This window comes from Denticeps clupeoides, chromosome 11, assembly GCF_900700375.1.
Source record: "Denticeps clupeoides chromosome 11, fDenClu1.1, whole genome shotgun sequence".
Classification (NCBI taxonomy): domain Eukaryota; kingdom Metazoa; phylum Chordata; class Actinopteri; order Clupeiformes; family Denticipitidae; genus Denticeps; species Denticeps clupeoides.
The window spans coordinates 5,156,633-5,178,347 of NC_041717.1; the positions used below are offsets into that span (position 1 = coordinate 5,156,633).

At 40.4% G+C, this 21,715-nt stretch overlaps 3 protein-coding genes across 7 annotated transcripts; 1 reads left to right on the forward strand and 2 right to left on the reverse strand.

Moving 5' to 3' along the window:
• Window positions 1-1,653: 1,653 nt before the first annotated feature.
• erap1b (endoplasmic reticulum aminopeptidase 1b) lies at window positions 1,654-9,218 on the forward strand. Of its 5 annotated transcripts, none has more exons than XM_028996401.1 (19): window positions 1,654-1,834; window positions 2,431-2,972; window positions 3,060-3,198; window positions 3,282-3,416; window positions 4,055-4,175; window positions 4,468-4,622; window positions 4,700-4,813; window positions 4,904-5,035; window positions 5,121-5,252; window positions 5,538-5,627; window positions 5,741-5,898; window positions 6,081-6,160; window positions 6,244-6,427; window positions 6,516-6,672; window positions 6,947-7,131; window positions 7,212-7,373; window positions 7,457-7,597; window positions 7,680-7,761; window positions 7,851-9,218. In XM_028996401.1, exons 2-19 carry the CDS (start codon window positions 2,476-2,478, stop codon window positions 8,016-8,018), a joined length of 2,832 nt encoding a protein of 943 aa, XP_028852234.1. In that variant the 5' UTR covers window positions 1,654-1,834; window positions 2,431-2,475; the 3' UTR covers window positions 8,019-9,218. The 5 variants fall into 5 exon arrangements, with proteins under 5 accessions (XP_028852234.1, XP_028852232.1, XP_028852236.1 ...); XM_028996399.1 differs by lacking the exon at window positions 1,654-1,834 and adding an exon at window positions 1,913-2,096; XM_028996403.1 differs by lacking the exon at window positions 1,654-1,834 and adding an exon at window positions 1,913-2,046.
• Window positions 9,219-9,221: 3 nt separating this feature from the next.
• On the reverse strand, window positions 9,222-14,098 carry gtf2h2 (general transcription factor IIH, polypeptide 2). The gene is made up of 16 exons (XM_028996404.1): window positions 14,047-14,098; window positions 13,225-13,295; window positions 13,008-13,085; window positions 12,860-12,896; window positions 12,678-12,764; window positions 12,016-12,066; window positions 11,872-11,926; window positions 11,177-11,282; window positions 10,996-11,086; window positions 10,761-10,848; window positions 10,536-10,643; window positions 10,218-10,281; window positions 10,018-10,121; window positions 9,773-9,875; window positions 9,643-9,682; window positions 9,222-9,562 (listed from the first exon to the last, which is right to left on the reverse strand). The coding sequence occupies exons 2-16, from the start codon at window positions 13,278-13,280 to the stop codon at window positions 9,452-9,454; spliced, it is 1,179 nt and encodes a 392-aa protein (XP_028852237.1). The 5' UTR covers window positions 13,281-13,295; window positions 14,047-14,098; the 3' UTR covers window positions 9,222-9,451.
• Window positions 14,099-15,118: 1,020 nt separating this feature from the next.
• Window positions 15,119-21,154, reverse strand: oclnb (occludin b). Its single transcript, XM_028996128.1, has 9 exons — window positions 21,081-21,154; window positions 20,582-20,665; window positions 19,604-20,285; window positions 19,335-19,499; window positions 18,546-18,664; window positions 16,713-16,817; window positions 16,286-16,457; window positions 15,963-16,004; window positions 15,119-15,877 (listed from the first exon to the last, which is right to left on the reverse strand). The coding sequence occupies exons 2-9, from the start codon at window positions 20,632-20,634 to the stop codon at window positions 15,779-15,781; spliced, it is 1,437 nt and encodes a 478-aa protein (XP_028851961.1). The 5' UTR covers window positions 20,635-20,665; window positions 21,081-21,154; the 3' UTR covers window positions 15,119-15,778.
• Between the last annotated feature and the right edge of the window lie 561 nt (window positions 21,155-21,715).

Here is a 21,715-nt window from a genome sequence, read left to right on the forward strand (position 1 = left end):
TCGTTTTTATCAGCCAATCACATGAGAGTTCTAAAAATCTGATTGGACGAAAACCGAGAGGGTAATATCCGCAGAACTAAATGGTTGAGATGAATATAAAAAAATAAAATATGTAAAGTAACGAACGTAACAAGACGTAACTGCAGTTTACAAAGACAGAGTGGAATAGTTTCTTTTATTTTGTGAATGACTAGACATATTTAGTATGCAGTTCAATATTTCATTTAATTTAATGCACAGTAATTTGATGAATTTCCCATTTGCATCTTAGATTTAGATTATATCTATATCTGTTGCAGTGTTTGTTGTGGCGTCCGTCTCCACCTACCGGCAGCTGTGGGTAATGCGTACGGAGAGAGACTGGAAGTGCATTTCAGCGGAACCTGAGCGGCAGTTGCTGCGTTTTGAGCTCTATTGTTCTCTCCCTTTAGCTCAGCATCTTCACTATGTTAAAATATTAGTTCTATGCCAGGTAATATTTTATTATTCCTTTATTGGAATTGTGTATATCGCCACGTTTCTTTTTGGCTATTGAGTCCTCGATATTAATCTTAGGATAAACCGACGTTAATATGCCGTTAATATCTAGGAGTGCGAGATCAGTAATGTAATGTCTCCTCTTCGTTTGGTGCATGGCTAAACGCTAATCATTTACATTACATTTACGGCATTTGGCAGACGCCCTTATCCAGAGCGACTTACAACGTGCTTTCAAGTAACCATCGATGAAGGATCAATTCCGGTTCACTAGGACCCCAACTATGAATACATCACTTTATTCACTCTGTTGTGGATTCTGTACACAAGTTCGACAACAAGAAAGTTACAATTTAATCTAAATATTCTTTAAAGAGGAAGGTCTTGAGCTGTCGTTTGAAGGTGCAATCACACGAGAGTACACCTGGAATTTGTTATTGTTGATATATGTTATTGTATGTTATCGCATACTGTAATGTGATTTTCCTGTTCTTTCAGTTTCACCTCAATAAACTACATTTTTAGATCCATATAACCTCGTCTCGTTGATGGGGAAGGCATTTAACAGACTGACCAATTACGCTGCTTAGTGAGGAGGGCAGAACAGTATATTATCTTATGACTTACAATCAGTAGTTACAGGGGACAGTCCCCCCAGGAGCAATTTTAGGGTTAAGTGTCTTGCTCAGGGACACAATGGTAGTAAATGGGATTTGAACCTGTGACACTGTAGTCTTCTGGTTCATAGGCAAGTGTGTTACCCACTAGGCTACTACCATCCCGTGAACAAATACATGAATAAAAAATTACACAATAAATGCAGGAGCAGGACATTAGAACGTGGAGTGTAATGTCTTCACATGCTCTGCAGAATTCTGTTTAAGGATTTACAAAGTAGATCAGCATCCTGAAAAACTGTCATGGACAGCTGTGTATGTCCATATTTGCTATATCTACAGTCACGTGGCAGAGCGGCAGAGTGTTGCCAGATCCACACTAATTATCGAAATGATACAAGAAGTTTACTCTCTGTACGATGTACACTCAATCATTCAAAAAATCCCACGATGTTCGATCATTTTACTCCTTCAGTTTATGTTATAAATGTTTTATCTGGCAGCCCTGGCATACTTGGCTTGTTTATGCGCGGTCATGTCACGTGTCTTTACAGCCAATCAACGCACGATGTAACAAGTGGTGATACGCAAAGTGAACGATTGTGAGCGGTTTAAGCGCGGTTTTCCGTCTCGGAGTTACAGGAATGAACGCGAGAAAGAGGCCAGTTTTACTGGTTGGTTAAAGCCTGTAGGTAGAGGGGCTGTTCTGCCAAGAGGTGGTTTTTACAAACGTCCCTCAGGTAAAAGTTGCATCATACACTGTAATATGCACAGTTTAAGATGATTTGTTACTGAAGCAGATTTTCTGAGCAACGTCAGAATGGAAATTGCGTATCTACGATAATATTTCTCAAAATACGATCATTTTAAGACGCTGCTAAATAGTGGAACTGCCTTTCGGATCTGGCAACACAGTACGACACACGGCTCTGCTGCACCTCTGCACATCTTGGTTTAAATATCTAAATATTTTTTACATTATGACTATTCAGGTCTTGACAGGTTTGAATGCTTTGATTGATATTACTGTACTGATTTCAGATTTCGCACCCTGTAGATATAGATACATTCCCAGCATGCAATGTTTTCGAGTTATTTTCACTTTCATTCTCGTGCTTTCGCGATTTTCAGCTCCGTTTTCTTCGTTTAATAAAAGTAAGTTTAATTGAAGCAAATCGCGTTTAAACATATTGGCAGTTCTGCACAGCGTTAAATGTTTAGTTTCAGCTTGAAAGCTGTCTCAGCGTCATAAAATAGACACTGTGCTGCGGCGGTAAAAAAAAAAAAAAAAGATTCCAAACATTGAAATAGCATTGGTTGTTCTGTTTTACTACAGGCAGGAGATTTCATCTTTCCTGGATGATCTGGAGCTGAAGAATAGATGGAGCGGCTCTTTGTCATTGCGCTGTTGCTGGTTCTCCAGTATGCTTCTTTGATGGCCAGCACGCAGACAGATGGAGGAAACTCTCCTCCAGTGTCCACTAATGGACAGACCTTTCCATGGAACAGCATGAGACTCCCTAACACCATCCTGCCTCTACACTATGACCTCCTCATCCACCCCAACTTGACCAGACTGGCTTTTAAAGGAGCAGTGAGCATCAAGTTGTCAGTGCAGCAAGACACCGAAGTCATTGTCATGCACAGTAAAGACCTCCAGATCTCCAAGACCGCACTCCTGAATCCAGATGGCAGTGTGAACGGGAGCCTTCAGCTGCTGGAGTATCCAGAGTACCAGCTGATTGCCCTCCTGACTGAACACACTGTGCTGAAGTCAGGAAATGTCTACAGTCTTTACATGGAATTTGCTGCCAATCTCTCAGAGAGCTTCCATGGTTTCTACAAAAGCACGTATCGTACGAGCAAGGGGGAAGTCAGGTAAGCCAACACTCTGTCTTATCCATTCTCTCTTGATCACCCAATGATTGGCTGCTCATTGCTGTGATCATGTTTGTCTCTTGTCAGGAATTTGGCGTGTACTCAGTTTGAACCAACCAGCGCCCGTGCAGCCTTCCCTTGTTTCGATGAACCTGCTTTCAAGTCAAACTTTTCCATTCGGATTCGGAGGGAGGGTCAGCATATTGCTCTTTCTAACATGCCCAAGGTACGCCATATATTTAGCACATAACTGACAATAATCTCTAACAAGACTTTTATGTACGACACATTCTCAATTTCTCTGTGCAGCTGAGGACGCTGAACCTGTCTGATGGCCTGTTTGAGGACCAATTTGATGTCAGCGTTAAAATGAGCACATATTTGGTGGCTTTCATTGTGTCTGACTTTCTGTCTATCAGCAAAAGCAGCCAGCATGGAGTGAAGGTTAGAACATACACATGGATTCCCACAACCTGTACCACAAATTTGATTTCATACAGGTTCAGGAAACTAACAGTTTTTCACGATTTCGGCCTTTTCTTCATAAATATAATTTTTATAATTGGAATTGACTTCAACTTACTGTCACTGTTTTGAATAATCATAAACATTTCAGCCTGGGTAAATCAGTAAGGTTTTGTGCTCGACGAAATTCTTTAAAATTATTACAGAATTTAATGTAGGTGCACTTTTCTTGTTTTGGGACTTGCATCCACTGCACTGGCTTTTACGCATAAATTCAAAATAAACAATTACCTGGTTAATGTAGAGTTTTATTTCATCCCCTACTTTACATTCAAGAAATACTGAATGTATATGTTATATTTATTATTATTAGGTGGAACAGTTGTTCCACTTAAGCAGGTCACTTTCTTTGTCCAAAAACAAAAATCTGGTTTATGAAGTACGCACACCATCTTAATAGTAATCCGCCACTGCATTTTGATGAGGTGACCAGCCATTCTGCTTTATTGCACATTATTCCCTTAAATTAAGGACAACCATTTCTGTTTTACTGCTGTTTTTCTGCTGTCTAAAATGTCTTGAGCTTTCTCTCTCACCGGCCTGTTTTTGAACCACAGATTTCCATTTACTCTGTGCCAGAGAAGATTGGACAGGCCGAGTATGCCCTCAATGTTGCTGCACGACTGCTCGACTTCTATGAAGATTACTTCGACATACCCTACCCTCTTCCCAAACAGGGTAAGGAAAGCAAACATATTATTTTTTACAGAGTACATGTAATATATCTAATATATATTACACTTAAATTTTATATATATTTAACTATGCACAGTCAAAACAGAGTGGTTCAGGATGCATTTTACTGCGTGTTGTACTGCTATAATTTTGAATGTGCCAAATTGAATCTTGAGTGTAATATATTAATTTCATCATAGAAAACACACGTGATTTCTATATAAACATTTTAGATTAGGTAATTTATGCTATTTGGTGAAATCAACCATATACATGTATAATTTTCTCTTTTAAGACCTTGCTGCTATCCCAGACTTTCAGTCTGGTGCCATGGAAAACTGGGGGTTAACAACATACAGGGAGACTGCGTTACTCTTTGACCCTGAGAAGTCTTCTGCATCTGATAAGCTGGGCATCACAATGATCATTGCCCATGAGCTGGCACACCAGGTTGGGTTTCTACAGATGTATTTACCAAAGAAAGTTGCATATAACAGTATATCTGAATTTACTGTTCCATCTATCAGTGGTTTGGTAACTTGGTGACCATGGCGTGGTGGAACGACCTCTGGCTCAACGAGGGCTTTGCCAAATTCATGGAGTTTGTGTCTGTTACTATTACCAATCCAGAGCTGCAAGTGGTGAGCCTCTGTATTTCTGCAACACCTTTTATTAGTGACGTTCATTTTTAAAGAGTTGCTTCTATTTTTAAATGTTTTTGTCATGAACAGGAGGACTATTTCTTAGGAAAGTGTTTTGAGGCCATGGAGGTGGACTCACTGAGCTCTTCCCACCCAGTGTCCACCCCAGTGCAGAACCCAGCCCAGATCCAAGAAATGTTTGATGATGTTTCTTATGACAAGGTGCAATCATTACTTCACCTTCAAGTCATTATGAAACTGTTTAATGTTTAATGTAAAGTGAATGATGTCCATCTCTCTGTTTTAGGGAGCTTGTATTTTAAATATGCTGAGAGATTTCCTGACTCCAGAGGCTTTTAAAATTGGAATTGTTCGCTACCTCAAGCGCTACAGTTACCAGAACACAGTCAACAGTCACCTGTGGGAAAGCCTAACTAATGTGAGTCTTTTTTCTATGTAAAAGCATCCCAATTAAATAGAATTCTGCTTGAGATACATATATATTAATTCAGATAGATATAAACGTCTGTAAATAAACATTATCTATCTTTGTCACTCTAGATAAATTCACTACTTAGTCGCTGTTGGTTATGAAGCTAATATTGTCAGATATTTACAGCATTTGTCAGATACCCTTATCCAGAGCGCCTTATAATCAGTAGTTACAGGACAGTCCCCCCTGGGGACACTTACCCACTAAACTACTACCACCCTTTATTGACAGATCTGCCAGTCAGATAGTCTGGATGAAGGGAGAATCCAAAACTCTGGAACAGGGATTTGTTCCAGGAGTGCATCCAGATCTGGAACCTTGGTGAGTTTGATGAATCAGATTATTAGCAATGGCAACTGAAACAATGATTTTTGTCTGTTCTGATTATGCTTTGATTAACAGATTGATTAAAAACTACTTATTTTTTTCTTCAGAAATGGCATGCAGAAGATGAACTGGATGTGAAGGCTATAATGGAAACATGGACTCTTCAAGAAGGTTTTCCACTGGTCACTGTAGAGGTCAGAGGTCGTGAGATCAGACTTAGTCAGGAGCGCTACCTTAAGAGCGACAGTCCATTTCAAACGTCAGAGTGAGTGCAGCATTTTTAATTGTTAATTCTGAATAAATGATTAAATGTGTCAGAATTACACCATATGTCTAATGACTGTATATTGTTCATGTTTACTAGCTGCTGTTATTGGACAACAGGTTTAGGAAGTATTAAATTGGTAATCTGGGGTCATATGCTTTGGTCTCTCCATTGTGCTGAAGGTTCCTTTGGCAGGTACCACTGACTTACATCACCAGCAACTCCAAAACTGTGCATCGCTTCTTGCTGAAAACAAGAACAGGTGTGAGTTGGTTCATTGACATTGGACTGTGCTGGTGAGTCATTGTGACATTCGTTTTGGTATAATAATTCATGCTCTTCCAGATGTGTTGTACCTGCCGGAGAAAGTGGAGTGGATCAAGTTTAATGTGGACATGAGTGGGTACTACATTGTGCACTATGAGGGCTCTGGCTGGGACAACCTAATTAAGCTCCTGCAGCACAGCCACACCCTCCTGAGCAGCAACGACCGGGCCAGTCTCATCAACAACATCTTCCAGCTGGTCAGGTGGGAGATCTTTAATTTGATGGACATTGCAGAGGAACGGTTGGACAGGCCTAGTAGAGTCCTCAGTGATTGTCTTCCTTGTTTTCAGTATTGGGAAGGTTCCTCTAGACAAGGCCCTGGACCTGTCCCTCTACCTCTCCAGAGAGACTGAGATAATGCCTGTCACCCAGGGCTTCAGTGAGCTAGTTCCTCTCTACAAACTCATGGAGAAGAGAGACATGCAGGAACTGGAGAACCAGATGAAGGTAATTTTAAATGTAAAATATTTCAAACTTTTCTTTCACCAACATTTGGGCCTGGGCCCCAATAGTGTCATGCAGAAGTAAATTTTTTTGTTGCCCTGGACTTGCCCTGCAGTTTACTAAGCTATTTATGTATTTCTCCTTGTTAATTCAAGATAGGAAGCAGGAAAATCCCAAACTAGTGGTGTTATCATGAACCTTAATTAAATATTGTTATATATAGATTTATATAGGATTTTATTCCAATGTCCTTGCGTGACCATGTTGTGTGGGTCAGGGTTACATTGTGCAGCTGTTCCGGGATCTCATCGACCGTCAGAGCTGGAGCGATGAAGGCTCTGTGTCTCAAAGAATGCTGCGGAGCTACCTGCTCCTTTTTGCCTGTGTTCGAGGTCACCCACCCTGCATCAGCGCTGCCAGTGAACTCTTCCAGATGTGGAAGGACTCTGATGGCAACATGAGGTCAGAGTTTGCATCAACAATGACATTGACCTACCAGTCATGCATTTGGTTTAATTTCTGGATTTGGTTCTACGTCACAGTCTGCCTAATGACGTGAGCTTGGCGGTGTTTGCTGTTGGAGGCCGGACAGCAGAGGGGTGGGACTTCCTGTGGGAGAAATACAAACAGACCTTGTTCACATCGCAGAAGAGTCGTATCGAGTCTGCACTCTCCATCACTCCACTCGCTCACAAGCTGAAATGGTGAGCTACTGGCAGCTGGACTGTGATATTCTTTCTGAATACAGTTCTGTTTCTTCATGTTTTTGGTGCCTGGTATCTTGCAGGTTGATGGAACAGAGTCTAGAAGGAGGGGTCCTGAAGACACAGGACCTGCCGTATGTTGTTACATCAGTGAGTAGGAATCCTAAGGGTTATAAACACGCCTGGGACTTCCTCCGAGCCAACTGGCCCACCCTGATAAAGAAGTTAGTTGCTACAAGATTTCACTTCCAACTTTCATTACACAGAGCTGGTGAAACTGACTTAATCACTGACCTTGGCCCATAGGTTTGATCTGGGGTCACATTCCATTTCTCACATGGTGATTGGTGTGACGAGTCAGTACTCTACCAGGGAAATGCTGGAGGAGGTCAGTGTACATTCATATGACCTGTAGGTACCTCTTGATTTTTGACCTTCACACATTCATATTGCACATATGCTGCATTTTTGGGACAGGTACGAGGGTTCTTTGGTTCTCTGAGTGTGGAGACAGGATCAGGGCTGAGATGCATTCAGCAGGCTTATGAGAACATAGAGGAGAACATTCGGTGGATGGACAAGAACCTGCATCTACTACAAGCCTGGCTGGACCGACGGGTTCCTCAACTCAAAAGTCAGAACTAGCTGTTCCAATTCTAGTATTTTATATAGTCCTCACAACACTGACTAGAAGAATATGTAAATACCCAGATCGAGAGCTTAGAGCCTGTTTTTACACCTGATCATCTAGTGTTCTCTTAGCAAATTGTTCTCTAAAAGATTGACCTAGAAAATTACTGTTCAAATTCATCTAAAATGGAAGGGTGCCATCATACCACCTGCCAGTCGGTTTCCTGGGTACACTTTCTTTCATGTTCCATAAAAACTAAGCGATCACTTTTAATTAATTGATTAATTAACTAATTAATTAATTAATTAATGTCTAATTAGATAACTTGATAAAGCACACGATTATAACTGCTTTTACCATCGTGACCTGTGACCTGTGTTTTTGTGACCTTCAAGAAGTAATAAAAGCCTGATGGAAGTCATTTCTAGATCATTGTGCTACAAGAAAAAAACATCCATCTCTACTTTCTTAAACATTAAGTGCACACAAATAACGGAATGTACCAGTTATGTAAAATAACTGGTAATAAATTTTACTTTTAATCAGAGAATCCTATATTGTACACTTAATGTAGGCAGTTTTGAATTTGCAGACATTTACAGTTTTTTTTTTTTTTTTTACAGCTGTAATACTCAGCTACTATACATCAGACCACAGAAATATTTTCAGATGGTTTTTTATCCTGTCGTGGAGGTACACCTGCCCTGTAATAATTGTAATAATTAGACATCATCATATTTAGAAAAGATAAATGTGGGGTTTGTTCCACGATGCGATCAGCAATTTTCAGATAGTAGTGTATTGGACAATTGTGATTGGACAAATGTCTAGTGGCACAAACAGGTACATATTTCTTTAAGCTGATGTGAACAACTGAATAAATACTCTATTAATTGTAAATGCATATAAAATGCAGACAAGCGGTGAAATAATTGATTCTTCAGACTTAGCTTTTCATCAGTGTTCTTGAGCGATGGCTTTTTAGAGGGCTTTGTTTTTTTAACAGGATCACCTCTGTTAATGACACGTGAATGAGTGAGACATTTCTGTGTGGCATCTGTTCTGTTCCTCAGAAATGCAATAGTCTCTAGGGAGTGTTTTATGTGACATGCGTTTGCTTTATTGGGATGAGGGGCTCTGCACATTTTGTCAAGAGACAAACATGCAATGTTTTATATGAGTGAAAAATAAGTGAAATAAATGTAAAAAAAATGTTCCATGGTTTATTTTTTATTATCAAAGGATTTATTTACAAATTTGGTCCATTTCCATTGGACAGTGCCCTGTATCACCAACAGGGGACACCACCACTCCATAAACTGCCCATGATCAGCAGAACCACTTCAACCTCTATAAGAGTACAGAAGCGGCATGTAGAGTGAAAGGACAGTTAATGGTGGAGCAAAACAAAGAAATGTCACAGAGCGAGGAAATGACTTCCCAAACATCAGGAGGGTCCCTGGCTGTGGATGCAGGAAGGGCAGCAGTGCAGAGTATCATGGATGAAGAGGTCGCACTCCACACAGAACACACTTTTACACGCAGAGCATGTGAACACCTGTAGAATAATTCAGAATTGACAAGTAAAAATTAATAAACAATTTTTGTCAGAAGTAAGAAATGAAGACGTCTGCTTACACTTTTGTCTTTAAGTTCTCCTTGACATGCCTGGCAGAACCTATATAACAATTTATAAGGTTAAAAATGGAAAACATTAATTCGTGACTATTTTTTCTAGAACTACAAAGTGTGCAAATTTAGGGTTTACCCCTCTCCTGTGTGCTCCGCCAGTGCGATTTCCTGGAAGGCCTCCAGGGGAAAGAGGTGATGGAAGGATCGGGCCAGGTGAGGGGCGGAGACAAGCGTCAGACCTGGAGGGTAGGGAAGAGAACCAGTCCTATAAACCGGCAACAGCTTTTTCACACTTGCGCACCTGTAACGGGAAACTCGCACTAAACCAACCTTCTCCCGAACGTCAACAAAGCAACTCGATTTTACCCAACACATACGTACCACACACTTTACACTCCACGGGCAGTTCTGTGTACTTGGCCCTGCACTGAGGGCAGTAGTACCCTCCGAGGCTCAGGTTGAGGTCACCGGTACTGTCCAAATGCCTTGGGGCACACAAACCACAGAAACACCTTATATTAAAGACGCAACACATACAGAATAACGTATATGAATGTGGTAAAGGGGATTTATGCACTCACGCCATGCTGAAGGACGGCTGGGCATCCTGGTCTGACACAGAGGCTATGATATGTTGTGGGAAACCTAAGGTTAATAAAATAAGAGGAGGAATGCATTAACCACACAAACGTAACAATATAATAATATTAGCTATATAATAACAGTAACAGCAACCATCAGACCCCTGGTGTAATATAAAGACACGAGTCAGGTCTGTTTTACTATTTACTATCACCAGTTAAAAACATGCACACGTGCACTGTTGTCACCAATATTTCTATTGCACCCTTTAGTAGGCACAATTACAGCTTGCAGTTCTAGTGTAAAGCAGCACCCACCCATGCGGATGAGGGAGCACTCCGAGGAGGAATTGGCAGGAGGTGGCTTCACATGGTGCAGCAGCAGTTCCCGGAAATGGCTCTCATCCAGAATGACGTTGTACGTTCCTGCAAATTCGGTTCAGTGTTAGCTCTTTAACTGAATGTATGCTAAAGGAGGGAAATGCTCAGAGAGAAATCAAGTAGAATGAACGGGTTAACAGTGAATTATTGGTCAGCACTTGCCTCCAGTTTCGCGTGTGAGTACAGTGCACACTCGCACCTCGGCAGACAGTCCAATCACTGACACACGGATTTTCAATGCTTTAAGGGTCTTCAATATAATTGAAAAAGATATACTTTATGAATTATAAAAAATAATGCACATATGCACCAAACATTACAGAAATTTCTGGATTTGTATATTAACAATTACTAGATATTTAAATAGAAACATTTTATTATGTATAAAAAATGGCACCTTCACAAGTTCATATATATTAGCAGGGTCACAAGTCGTTAGGCTGCTGAAGATGATGAGTATCTCCCTGCTGGTGTGCCCAGGCATATGTCTGCACAAAAGATGGAAAGTGGTGAGCGCAAGGAGCGGGGAGGAGGAGCAAACTGTCTATAGACATAATACTTGTAAAATGGAAATGTACTTTAGAGTCTGCATAGCGAGATTGATGGAGTTATACAGGGAGGGCTCCCCCACACAAGCAGTGTCCACCTCTTTCTTCAGGGCAGTCGTGTGTTTCTTAGGGTTCCCTGAGCAGAGGGGAACCATGTGATCACTCATACATCCAGGGTCTTACACATTTTTACAAAAGCATTTCAATGACCAATTGTTCTCTGAAATTGCTGTGTAAATGTGGACAGAAAAAAAAAACACAATAGGTCAAATTTACCAAAATATTGTTAAACTAAACTTGACAACTGTGAAAAAGTCCCGCAGCCCGAGCCAGAGTAAAATGGACCCCATCAGGTTGGACGTAGATCCTCAGCTGTAACTTACATGACTTTTAAAAGGAGACACGCGGCTGCGGAGGTGCTGGAATATGGAACGGACTCACGCAGGATCATGTGATGCGGTTCACTATGTAAAGCCAGTATAGATACTATACACCTGTGCTGGTTTTAAATGTTGTAGTTGTAAAATGTAGAAAAACTACATACTTCATTATACATTCATGTGTCAGACAGATGTCAATCACTTTTCCAGAACTTTGTTTATTTTGTGTTCCAAAACCTTTCAAGGCCCGGAAAATTCTCTTTTCAAATTCCATGACTTTTTCTAGGTTTATAATGACTGTACATCTACAACCACAGAAAAGACAGACCATGGCTCAGGGCTCACCTGCCAAATCGGTCAGCTTCTCAGCCCTCTTGTTCTTGGTGGTAATGATCCCTATCTAGAGATGAAGCACAGCAGATGCGATCGCTCAAGATAAATGTCCAAGAACAGGAAATGCATGCAGAACACCTCAACATGCAAACATACCTGGCTAATTGGATTCTGGTCAAAGTATTCTTCCACAAAATATTCCATTAACTGTAAAATAAACAGAATGGCGTGTAAGTATATAAGTCACTGGTACATACAGTGTTGGAAAAAATTAAGAACACGGCAACATTTCCACTAATTTCTCAGTTGATGAACTTGTATAACATGCTCCTTATATTCTTCTATTAGTAACTAATCACATTTGAAACAAAATTCCAATTTTTATTAGCTAGGAAAAAAAAGGTAGCGGGTTCAAATCCTAAACCACCAAGGTGCAACCTGAAGTCCCCACACACGGCTCCCCGGCGCCTTTCATGGCTGCCCTGCTCACCAAGGGTGATGGTTAAAAGCAGAGGACACATATCTTGTGTGTACTGTGTTCTGAGCTTGCTGTTTATCATAAAGAAAAGAAACTTGCACATTCAAATACAATAAAAAAAAAAAAAACAACTAGCTTAAATAAACAAATGACATAACTGAACTATAAGGTTTTAAATTAAAAAAGGTTCAACAGCAAAAAGAGGGTGAAACAAGTCCATAACAGTATTTAAAGCCTTTCTTTTGAAAACTCCAGAAATAATGGACATTTCCTAAAGCTGTAGCAAGCACGGCTTGTTTCGTAACCTAAAACAAGATCAAAAATCCCACCAGAATGTCACCTTGAGAGTGGCAGTGAGGCGGTTGGGTTTTAGGTCCTGATCCTCCATAGTCCTTGACGTGTCAATCACTACAAACAAGTGGCGCATCTACAAGACATAACGTACCCTGATTACAGTCTGGTTTTGAAAATATGCCGATTTGCTCCCACAAAGCACAAGCATCAGTTACACACTTCACTCACCATCCCAAGACGAACTTGTCCATGACTTTCAATCATCCTGGCACATTACAGATGCATGAAAAAATATAAATACATGTAATCTAGGCCTATTGGTAAGGAACAGATTAGCTATTAAGTGGCACGTTTTCTTATTAACATAATTTTTTACCTCTTCCTTTTGCTTTGGAAAAGAATGTCCTCCACTGTGGCTTTAAGAGAACCCGACTCATCCTCCTTCAGGACCTCCCTGTGAAAGCCAGTCAGTTATTCTTCATCGTCATCACAACAACAAATCATTTAAATAGATGTAAAAGCCCTGGCTAATGGGAGATCAGGTTGAGCTGCCGTTTCGGCCATGCGGGCTGGTGTCAGGTTCGGTTTCTCACCATGTCCGCTCGTATCCTCCTTCCCAGCGCTTCGCTCTCTCTGGTTCTTCGTCCATCCTTGACTGACCCGACTGAGTTCACACGCAACGAGGATATGCATTTACAATTAGGCAAGAGATGTGTCCAACGTACAGTACAAACTAAAGGTTTGGACACACCATCTCATTCAATGAGTTTTCTTTATTTTCATGACCATTTACACTCACTGAAGGCATCAAAACTATGAATGAAGACATGTGGAGTTGTGTACAGTCATCGGACCTGAACACAATGGAGATGGTTTGTGGTGAGCTGGACCACAGAGTGAAGGCAAAGGGGCCAACAAGTCCTAAACACCTCTGGGAACTCCTTCAAGACTGTTGGAAAACCATTTCAGGTGACGACCTCTTGAAGCTCATCGAGAGAATGCCAAGAGTGCAAAGCAGTAATGTTTTCACATGTTTTCAATTATTTCACCTTTTCTTGTTAAGTACATAACATGTGTTCATTCATAGTTTTGATGCCTTCAGTGAGAATCTACCAATGTAAATGGTCAGGAAAATAAAGAAAACACATTGAATGACAAGGTGTGTCCAAACGTTTGGCCTGTACTGCATATACCATTTGGTTTTGAGTAGCTGCTACTTGCTGAAAAGCACACATTAAGCAAACATTTTATGAATCACATCTAGACGGCTTTTTGTGTGATTCCCCGACTACGGCATTAAACTGTTCAATAAACTGTAAGAAGCATGCAACAGTGCTACGTATCCTTAAGTATTACAGTGTTTAGTTTACAAAAGCAACGATCAAATATGAATTAAGCAGCTTAAAATAACCTACTGTCTGTACGGACTATATGCGTCCGGCCAAAGCACTTTGTGCAACCCAAATATTGTTCCCTACTGCAAACATTAATCCGGTGTATAATAGTTCCGCCTTGGAGTCACGCTGGATCGGTAAAGACCCCTATCCCAGGTAATTAAATATGAAACAAAAACTAAATTTGATAATCGGAGGGTTAAAGTGAAATACTTTTATTTGTTTAAAATTACTAGCTGCGGTCTGAAATAAAATAAAAAATCAATCAATCAATAAATAAATTACAAAAATTCCGCGGCATTTTTCCTCCAAGCTTAATGTTGATCTACCTTAATGCCATGTATTGTAATTAGGATAAGTGAAATACCTTCTCTACACTTTTGTCTAAATATCACTAAGAAAGTGAAATTCACACTGGCAATTAAACACATGACCTGAGAAGAGGTTTGCTTGGAAAGATCTTCTGAAACCATGTAAATACATCTATAAACTGAGGTGGCAGGAGTAACCTTTCAGGAGAGCAAACTCAGAACAAATGACATAGACTGACACAAACAGACTGCTTCTGTTCTCCGTGTTTAAATCATTTGTTTTTTGTAATATTAAGAACTCTTTCTACATTTGTCAGTACAAAGAGTTGGGAGTTTTTTTTTTTTAGCATACTTCAAAGTATCCCCAAAATGCCACCTACATCAATTTTTTTCTCATCCTATTGCACTCAGCCAATATAAAACAAAAAAAAGTTGTTTGGTAGTGACGTCCTGTTCACCATGTGTCTTGTCAGCTGATTTTCTCAGAAGATACTATGACATCCTGTTAAAAGCAGTGTCAAAAGGCAACATCAAAACCAGTGACCAAGCTACTTATACCTCCACATAGCCACACCCACCCATATTGTTACACTCACAAACCTGACAAAAATAGCGAAGGTTACCATTCTTCTCTGTAGCTTAATAAATAAAGGGATATCCTCTTACATACTTTACATTATCATTTAAATTAGACAGTTTATTTTAATGGATGTTTCATAATATGTTTTGTACTGTACATACTGAAAGTCTTTTTAAATAACAAAAACACACTAACAGATCAATTAAAACATCAGTAAAAACACTTTGCAATTTATTAAAAATGCAAAATATGCACAATACAATTTATGTGTTTACATAACAAATGCTTCCTCTCAAGCTTTAAAATATTTAGGGCTGTTTAGTGAAGAGCTGTTTAGTTTAAAATTTTTAAAAACCCACATTACAAAAGAACGCAGGTATACTCTTAGCTAAAAGAAAACATACGTTCTGCAATTGTGCTAAGTTAACTATACAGGCAAAATACTCCATAAATATGTATTCTATACAACTGTAAAATAATATATTCTCACAGCATCATCAAGCCCATTTTGATGTGAAACACCAAGAAATCAGCATCACTTCCAATACTGTGACATCTCAGCCCAGTATAAACAGAGAAAAAGAAGCAGAGGGATGTAGGAGACATTTCACCACTTTCACTACTTTACACGAGGGCAAAACAAATTATACTTCAGAACAGATAAAATGTATGCCCTGTTGACAGTAAAGAGTTTTCTTTTTATGATAGAATTCTATGTGTAACCAAAGGTCACTTACTGTCCTCAGTATCAGTTTGATCATTTGGTTTCAGAGCAACAAAACAGTTTTTAACCAAAAACTACAATACTAAACGGAGATGGTGGGCAGATTGTGACATTGACGCAGGCCAACAGTCAAAGGTCTCAAGGCCTGTGGTCATAGTCACTGACCATCCTCTTCACGTGGTTCAGTTTAGCCTTCAGGGTTCTGCATCTTTTCTTTTTCATTTGGTGTTCTGATGACTGAAGACACATCAAGATTAGTCTGCTGCAAAAACATTTACTGTATCACATGACCCTTAATAAAGCACTGCATAAGTAAGCAGACCTTCTTGAGGTTCCTTAGCCTGTTGTACTCATCCATAGCATCCTGATAACAGACAAGACGGGAATAATCATTTACACCCAAGTGCACAAGTTAAGAATCAGGATAATAAATTAACCATAAATGTGCCCTTGATTCAGAGATGAGGCCACAAAATAAATCTTGTAATTATCTTGTGTCAGATACAGTACCATGCAAAGTACAAACTAGTGAAAACAAAACCAATTTATCAGAGCTGCAAGCAATTAACAAAATGACAAAAAAAAAAAAAAAAAAAAAAAGCTTTTGCCCAGTACTGCCATTTTTACATTTGTCAGGTTTCTTACCAGAAACTGTGGGCTGCCTTCCTTCAGCCTGTCCAGCTCCCTGTCCACCTCGGACAGTCCCAGGTTTACATCGTCCAGCTCCGCCAACAGACGCTTGTACTCCATGTAGTCTCTGTCAAACTCATGCTTGTACTCAGACCTCTGCTGCTCATTTATAATTGGAGGGAACTCACTGGAGGGGACAAGCAAGCAATTTAGACAGGAAAGACAGACCATGTGCTCGTCTGTTAAGAGAAGTGTATTTAACATAAATACTGATCATGCCAACACAAGGCAGTATGCTACCATGAAGCAATACTGAACAATAAATCAGTCCAAAAATAATATAACCCATCAAAACCTACATTAAATGTACATTCAAGCAAACTCCTTATTCCACATTTTATAAGATACACTAGAGCTCCACTTTCATAGGTGAAACACTCACCTTTCCAAGTCTTCACTGTCCAACTCATCTCCAGAGTCCATTGTAGTGTCAGCATCCCTCGCCTTGCTCTTCAGAACACCCAAAGAGCTTGTAAGATCAGAGTCACTGTGTAAATGGACATAGATTTACATTTTATTTCAGTTAGATGTATATTCTTATCTGAAGGGTTAGTGAAGGTATAAAGACTACTTTGCAAGACAGTGATTCTGTTCTGGAAGGTCCGTATATATCAAAATAGGACAAATCCAATCCACAGTGCCTTCAATTCACCACACTCACTATTAGTGTTTTAGAGTCTTGTTAAGGAAGGGTTGACAGGAGGTCCTTTAGGAAGACAACTGGTTTGGGCCATTAACCTAAACTGGTCTCAAGATTATCTCAATTTATTAAAATATTTGATCTTTGAATTTTTCAGATAATAAAATGTGCACAGTAGGCACCTTAAGTATTCAATTGTCTATTCAGACACCTTTCTTAGTATGTAAGACAAGCTCATCAGGTTCAAGTGACACGCAAACACAGAGTCAACATTTAAAAAATGCATTCTGAAAATTCCACACCTATTAAACAAACCTTCTAAAAGGGAGACAATGTGCCAGTTACAGACTAATACAAAATGCAACTTTAACATTAATTTCAGTGTGACTAGAGATGAGGGAACTTGCCATATTATACACTTTCAAGAGGCAAATGGCACACAACAGTCAGAAGGGTTCTACTCATAATTCCATTGGCTATGGGTTAAAATTCGCACATTTAACTAGACTCACAAGTAGGGAATAAAAGGTATCGACAGATGAATAGACTACGACCAATGGTAATGCTTTTTCTTGTTTGCCTATTATGTCACAGACCAAAACTGAAATTAGCTGGTGGCATTAGTTGGTACAATGTTGAAGGAATTGGACAGCTTTAGCTCTCTGTACATTTTGTAGACGCTGTACACATTTTGCTAATGAGATGGTTATGGTGCTAGCTAAATGATTGCCTTACAGGTATTTGAAAAGCCTTGTTTTAGTCTTTATTTTCCCCTTTACATTTTTTTACAAGTATAGTTCAGCAAAACTATTTTGACAGCACAGACCCGTCTCCTCTTTAACCTTCTCATCTTTCATGTAAGAGTCATATGTACTCTACTCTGGAGGTGTCCTTATGAATTAAAGTTGCATTCGTCTGCGTGCAAATTTAAACCAAAAATAATTGCCTAATTGCAATACAGAATTTCATTTCATGAATGATCTCCAATAGGAACCTCAGCGGAGTTGCTCACTGAGACCTGTCAGATCTTCTGGTCTGATGTTTAAATGTACCCTTCCCTGTTAGCCTCAGTAAAGTGTCCAAAAACTGAGGCTGAGTCAGTGTCTGGCTGTGTTCCGACCTTAATTTCATGTTTTAGCCATGCCTGACTGAAGAAGAATACAGGTCTTTTTCGGGCCAACCACATCATTTGCCCCTATAAGGGGCAGGTAGTATAAGGGCAAAACATTACAAAAAAAGTCATTGCTCTTCTAGATGCCTTCTCTGTACCCCTCTATTTCATTTTCCTAGCATATTTTGCTTATCTTCATGTACAAAATGTACTGTATTAAGTGCCATATTTCAAAAATTCTTCATTGTTGTAGAGGTGGGTGTAATTTACTAAAACCTAATTTGTTCAGCTTCTTCAAATGTCAGCACTGTCTTTTGTACAAATCAGTCTGATCATAGCCACCGTTACACTGATCTGTAAAGAACACATTTCCCCCTCTGTGAGTTCCTGCATTAATTATGAACGCTTCCACTGAATTCATCATTTGCTAAAGCCAGCAAAGTGAATTTTTTTATGTTACATACCCGGGGAGGTACACAGATATGTTATGATCTGGTATTTGATCCAGGACGTTTCTTGAGCCTCCAACTTGTTCATTGTAGTCATTTAAGAATGCCTCAGGCTCACCAGAAACACTTTTTACCTAAAACCAACATATGTGTGAGTTAATGAAGCTGCAATTCATGCAAATGAACATTAGTAGCACTTGGTTAAGCTTTCTTGTATAAAATGTTAAACAGGATGGTTTTAAAACTTGTCTGGCAATGGCCTACATTTCACAACCACCACTCCTGTATGGTAAATAGTTTGAACACACACAAAGCGACTAAACACCCAGAAATTCTGGTGGAACAGGTCCTTCCACTCTACCAACAGATACTAGCAGCAGATGCTATCATTCACCGGTTTCATCTATAGAATAAGAAACTGCAGTTTTTATTTCTTTCATTTTAATATGAGGAAATTAAGTCAGCTAAATGCATTATTGATAATGAGATCACTAGAGGTGGGGATTTGAACTTCTCTGATGTCTGAATGTTGCTATAGTGAAAGTGCTTCCACACCCAGAACGTAGACCTTGGGACATGCCTTCTCTATTTGTTGAAACAGTCCTCAGCAAAAACATCTAGGGTCAGTTTCCCATTAATCAAAACTCTCTATTGGTCTAGGACTAGGATTAATCCGTGAATGGGAAAACTGACCCCTAATGTTTGCACCCGTACATCCTAAGACTAGAAATTGCAATTGTCCTATGGAATTTAACTGAAAAACCATCTTGCACGGGTTTTAATAGAATATAACAGCTCACTCACCCACTCTCCAACACCCTGCGGTCCAACGTCACTCAGCATTTTCACCTCCTCCCACAGCACACGATCTCTGCCATAACTGCGGATCTGATTGCGAGTCTTTGTTGCAAACACAATCAAGATAATGAAGGCCACTACCAACAGGAATCCCAAAACAATCGCAATGGCCTGGTACAGAGGAAGAGAATATCAGGGAAACAGTCAATGAGCGATACGCACAATCACAGAGTTATTAGGAATCATTCATGGGTTCTGCAGAACAGTGGACTCACCTCCTGAGGCTCGACCACACAGTAGTAGTACAGATACTGGTTGAGGAAGATGCCAGATGCTGCAGGTTGGCCCTGGAACTGGGCGCAAAGCTGCCGAATTTGACTGTACATCATGGAGCCAGAAGTCTGCGCCGTGGGGTTAACAGCCACCAGGTAAACAATGGTGGCAATGAGCATGAGAAAGCCCAGTATTGCGCTGATGATGATGGCGGCCAGGTAGAAGCTGGGTGAATGTGTGGCATTCTGACGTGACATCACAAGGATGAAGATGACCAGCACAGCGATGAAGGTGATGGCTGCTATTGCAATCATGAAGCCCTTTCCAGTCCTGGGATCCATGTACGTATCTCCATATCCATAGTAGCCACCACCCATTCCACCACCATAGCCTGTACCAGATCCCATGGAGCCATAACTCCCACCACCATATGTGCCACCATAGGAACCACCATAGCTGCCACCGTAGGCACCTCCATACCCACCCATTCCCATCCCCATCCCCCCCAACCCCATGGCACCCATATCATAGTCCCAAGCCAAAGTGGAGGCCACACAAGCAAACACAGCCACACACATAATGATGATGATGATGCACATGATCTTGATTACGCCTGGTGGTGAGGTCCAACGGTAAAAGTGCAGGTAGTCCCTTTCATGATAGGTAGACCTGTGGGACCTGTGACTGTGGATGGTTGGGAAAAATATAATGTCAGTGAACTGCATCGTAATTGAAATAATCAAATGAATGTTTGGTTTCTTTTAATTTACGGCCAAAAGTTCTAATACTGATTAAACTTGAACATCTGTGAACCATTTAGAATGTTCCAGATTTCTACATAGCTATAACCAAACACACTCAGTTTAACCAAATTAAAATAAACTGACAAAATATAATACTTGGTCCATTGTGGAACACTTTTTCGGTATTAATCAAATCAAGTTGCTTTTAATGACATTCACCACAGGGTCATGACTTACTGTCGGCTGCTGCTGCCGTAGGGAGGCGGATTGCTGTGTTTACGAGTAGGCATGATGGAGGCTAAATGTTGGTCCTACTGGATTCTGTAGGAGGTAAACACACATCAGATTTTCAAGGTTTCTGGAATCATTAACACCAACAAAGAGCAGATTTATTTTAATTTGTATTGTTTATAATAATTGAAATCTAGACCACAGTGGAACCAGGAAACTGAAGGAGAATGACAGATGACAAGGACACAATGAAATGTATTCTTACGGCAAAAATGCTTTTGAAAAACATTTGCAATTTAAAATATCGACTTATATAATAAGTTGTGGCACTGTCTTATTTCTACGCTTATATCCCGCATATGGTCTATACTACTGTTCAGAAAATTAGCTCTTACGCGCAACCTATTCCAAAAACGTATTTAAGGTATTAAAAAAACGACAAAATGTGTGAGTAAAGCCTGATAATACATATTGATATTAAAACAGAGAAGACAAAGCCACTCACCGAGCTCTTCCCGCCGTCTGAGGAACAATCCACCGCGCATCCACTCGCCCCTCCGACGCGTATGTTAATCAGGCTGCGCTGGAGACGCACCTGCCCGCCTTCCCGAAACTGTCCCCGCCCACCGGCACAGGTGGCCCGGCTCCGCCCACCTGCCCGAAACTGTCCCCGCCCACCGGCACAGGTGGCCCGGCTCCGCCCACCTGCCCGAAACTGGCCCCGCCCTCCGGCGCAGGTGGCCCGGCTCCGCCCACCTGCCCGAAACTGTCCCCGCCCTCCTGCGCAGGTGGTCCGTCTCCGCCCACCTGCTGACTACCGAGAGCTGGTGTTTTCGAAAGACGCCATGGATACTTCTGCCCCTAGTGCGCCATTATGTGAGCGAGGATTCTTTCATGATCTCACCGGGAGCCCAGTCTTTTAAATATCGAAATTTAAAAGTCAAGCTTCAAATAAATACCGCATTTTCACATCCTTTACCGAGTGTGAAACTAGTAACTTGACACCAAAGGCGCAAGGTTGCAAAACCTGAACGTGTGGCCTGTAGGTTGAATTTCCGGTTGTGTTTTGGCCAGAAGTCAGTGCAATTTTTTGTATAGTAATAACAGATGGTAGTAGTTTATTTTAAAATATATAAAGGA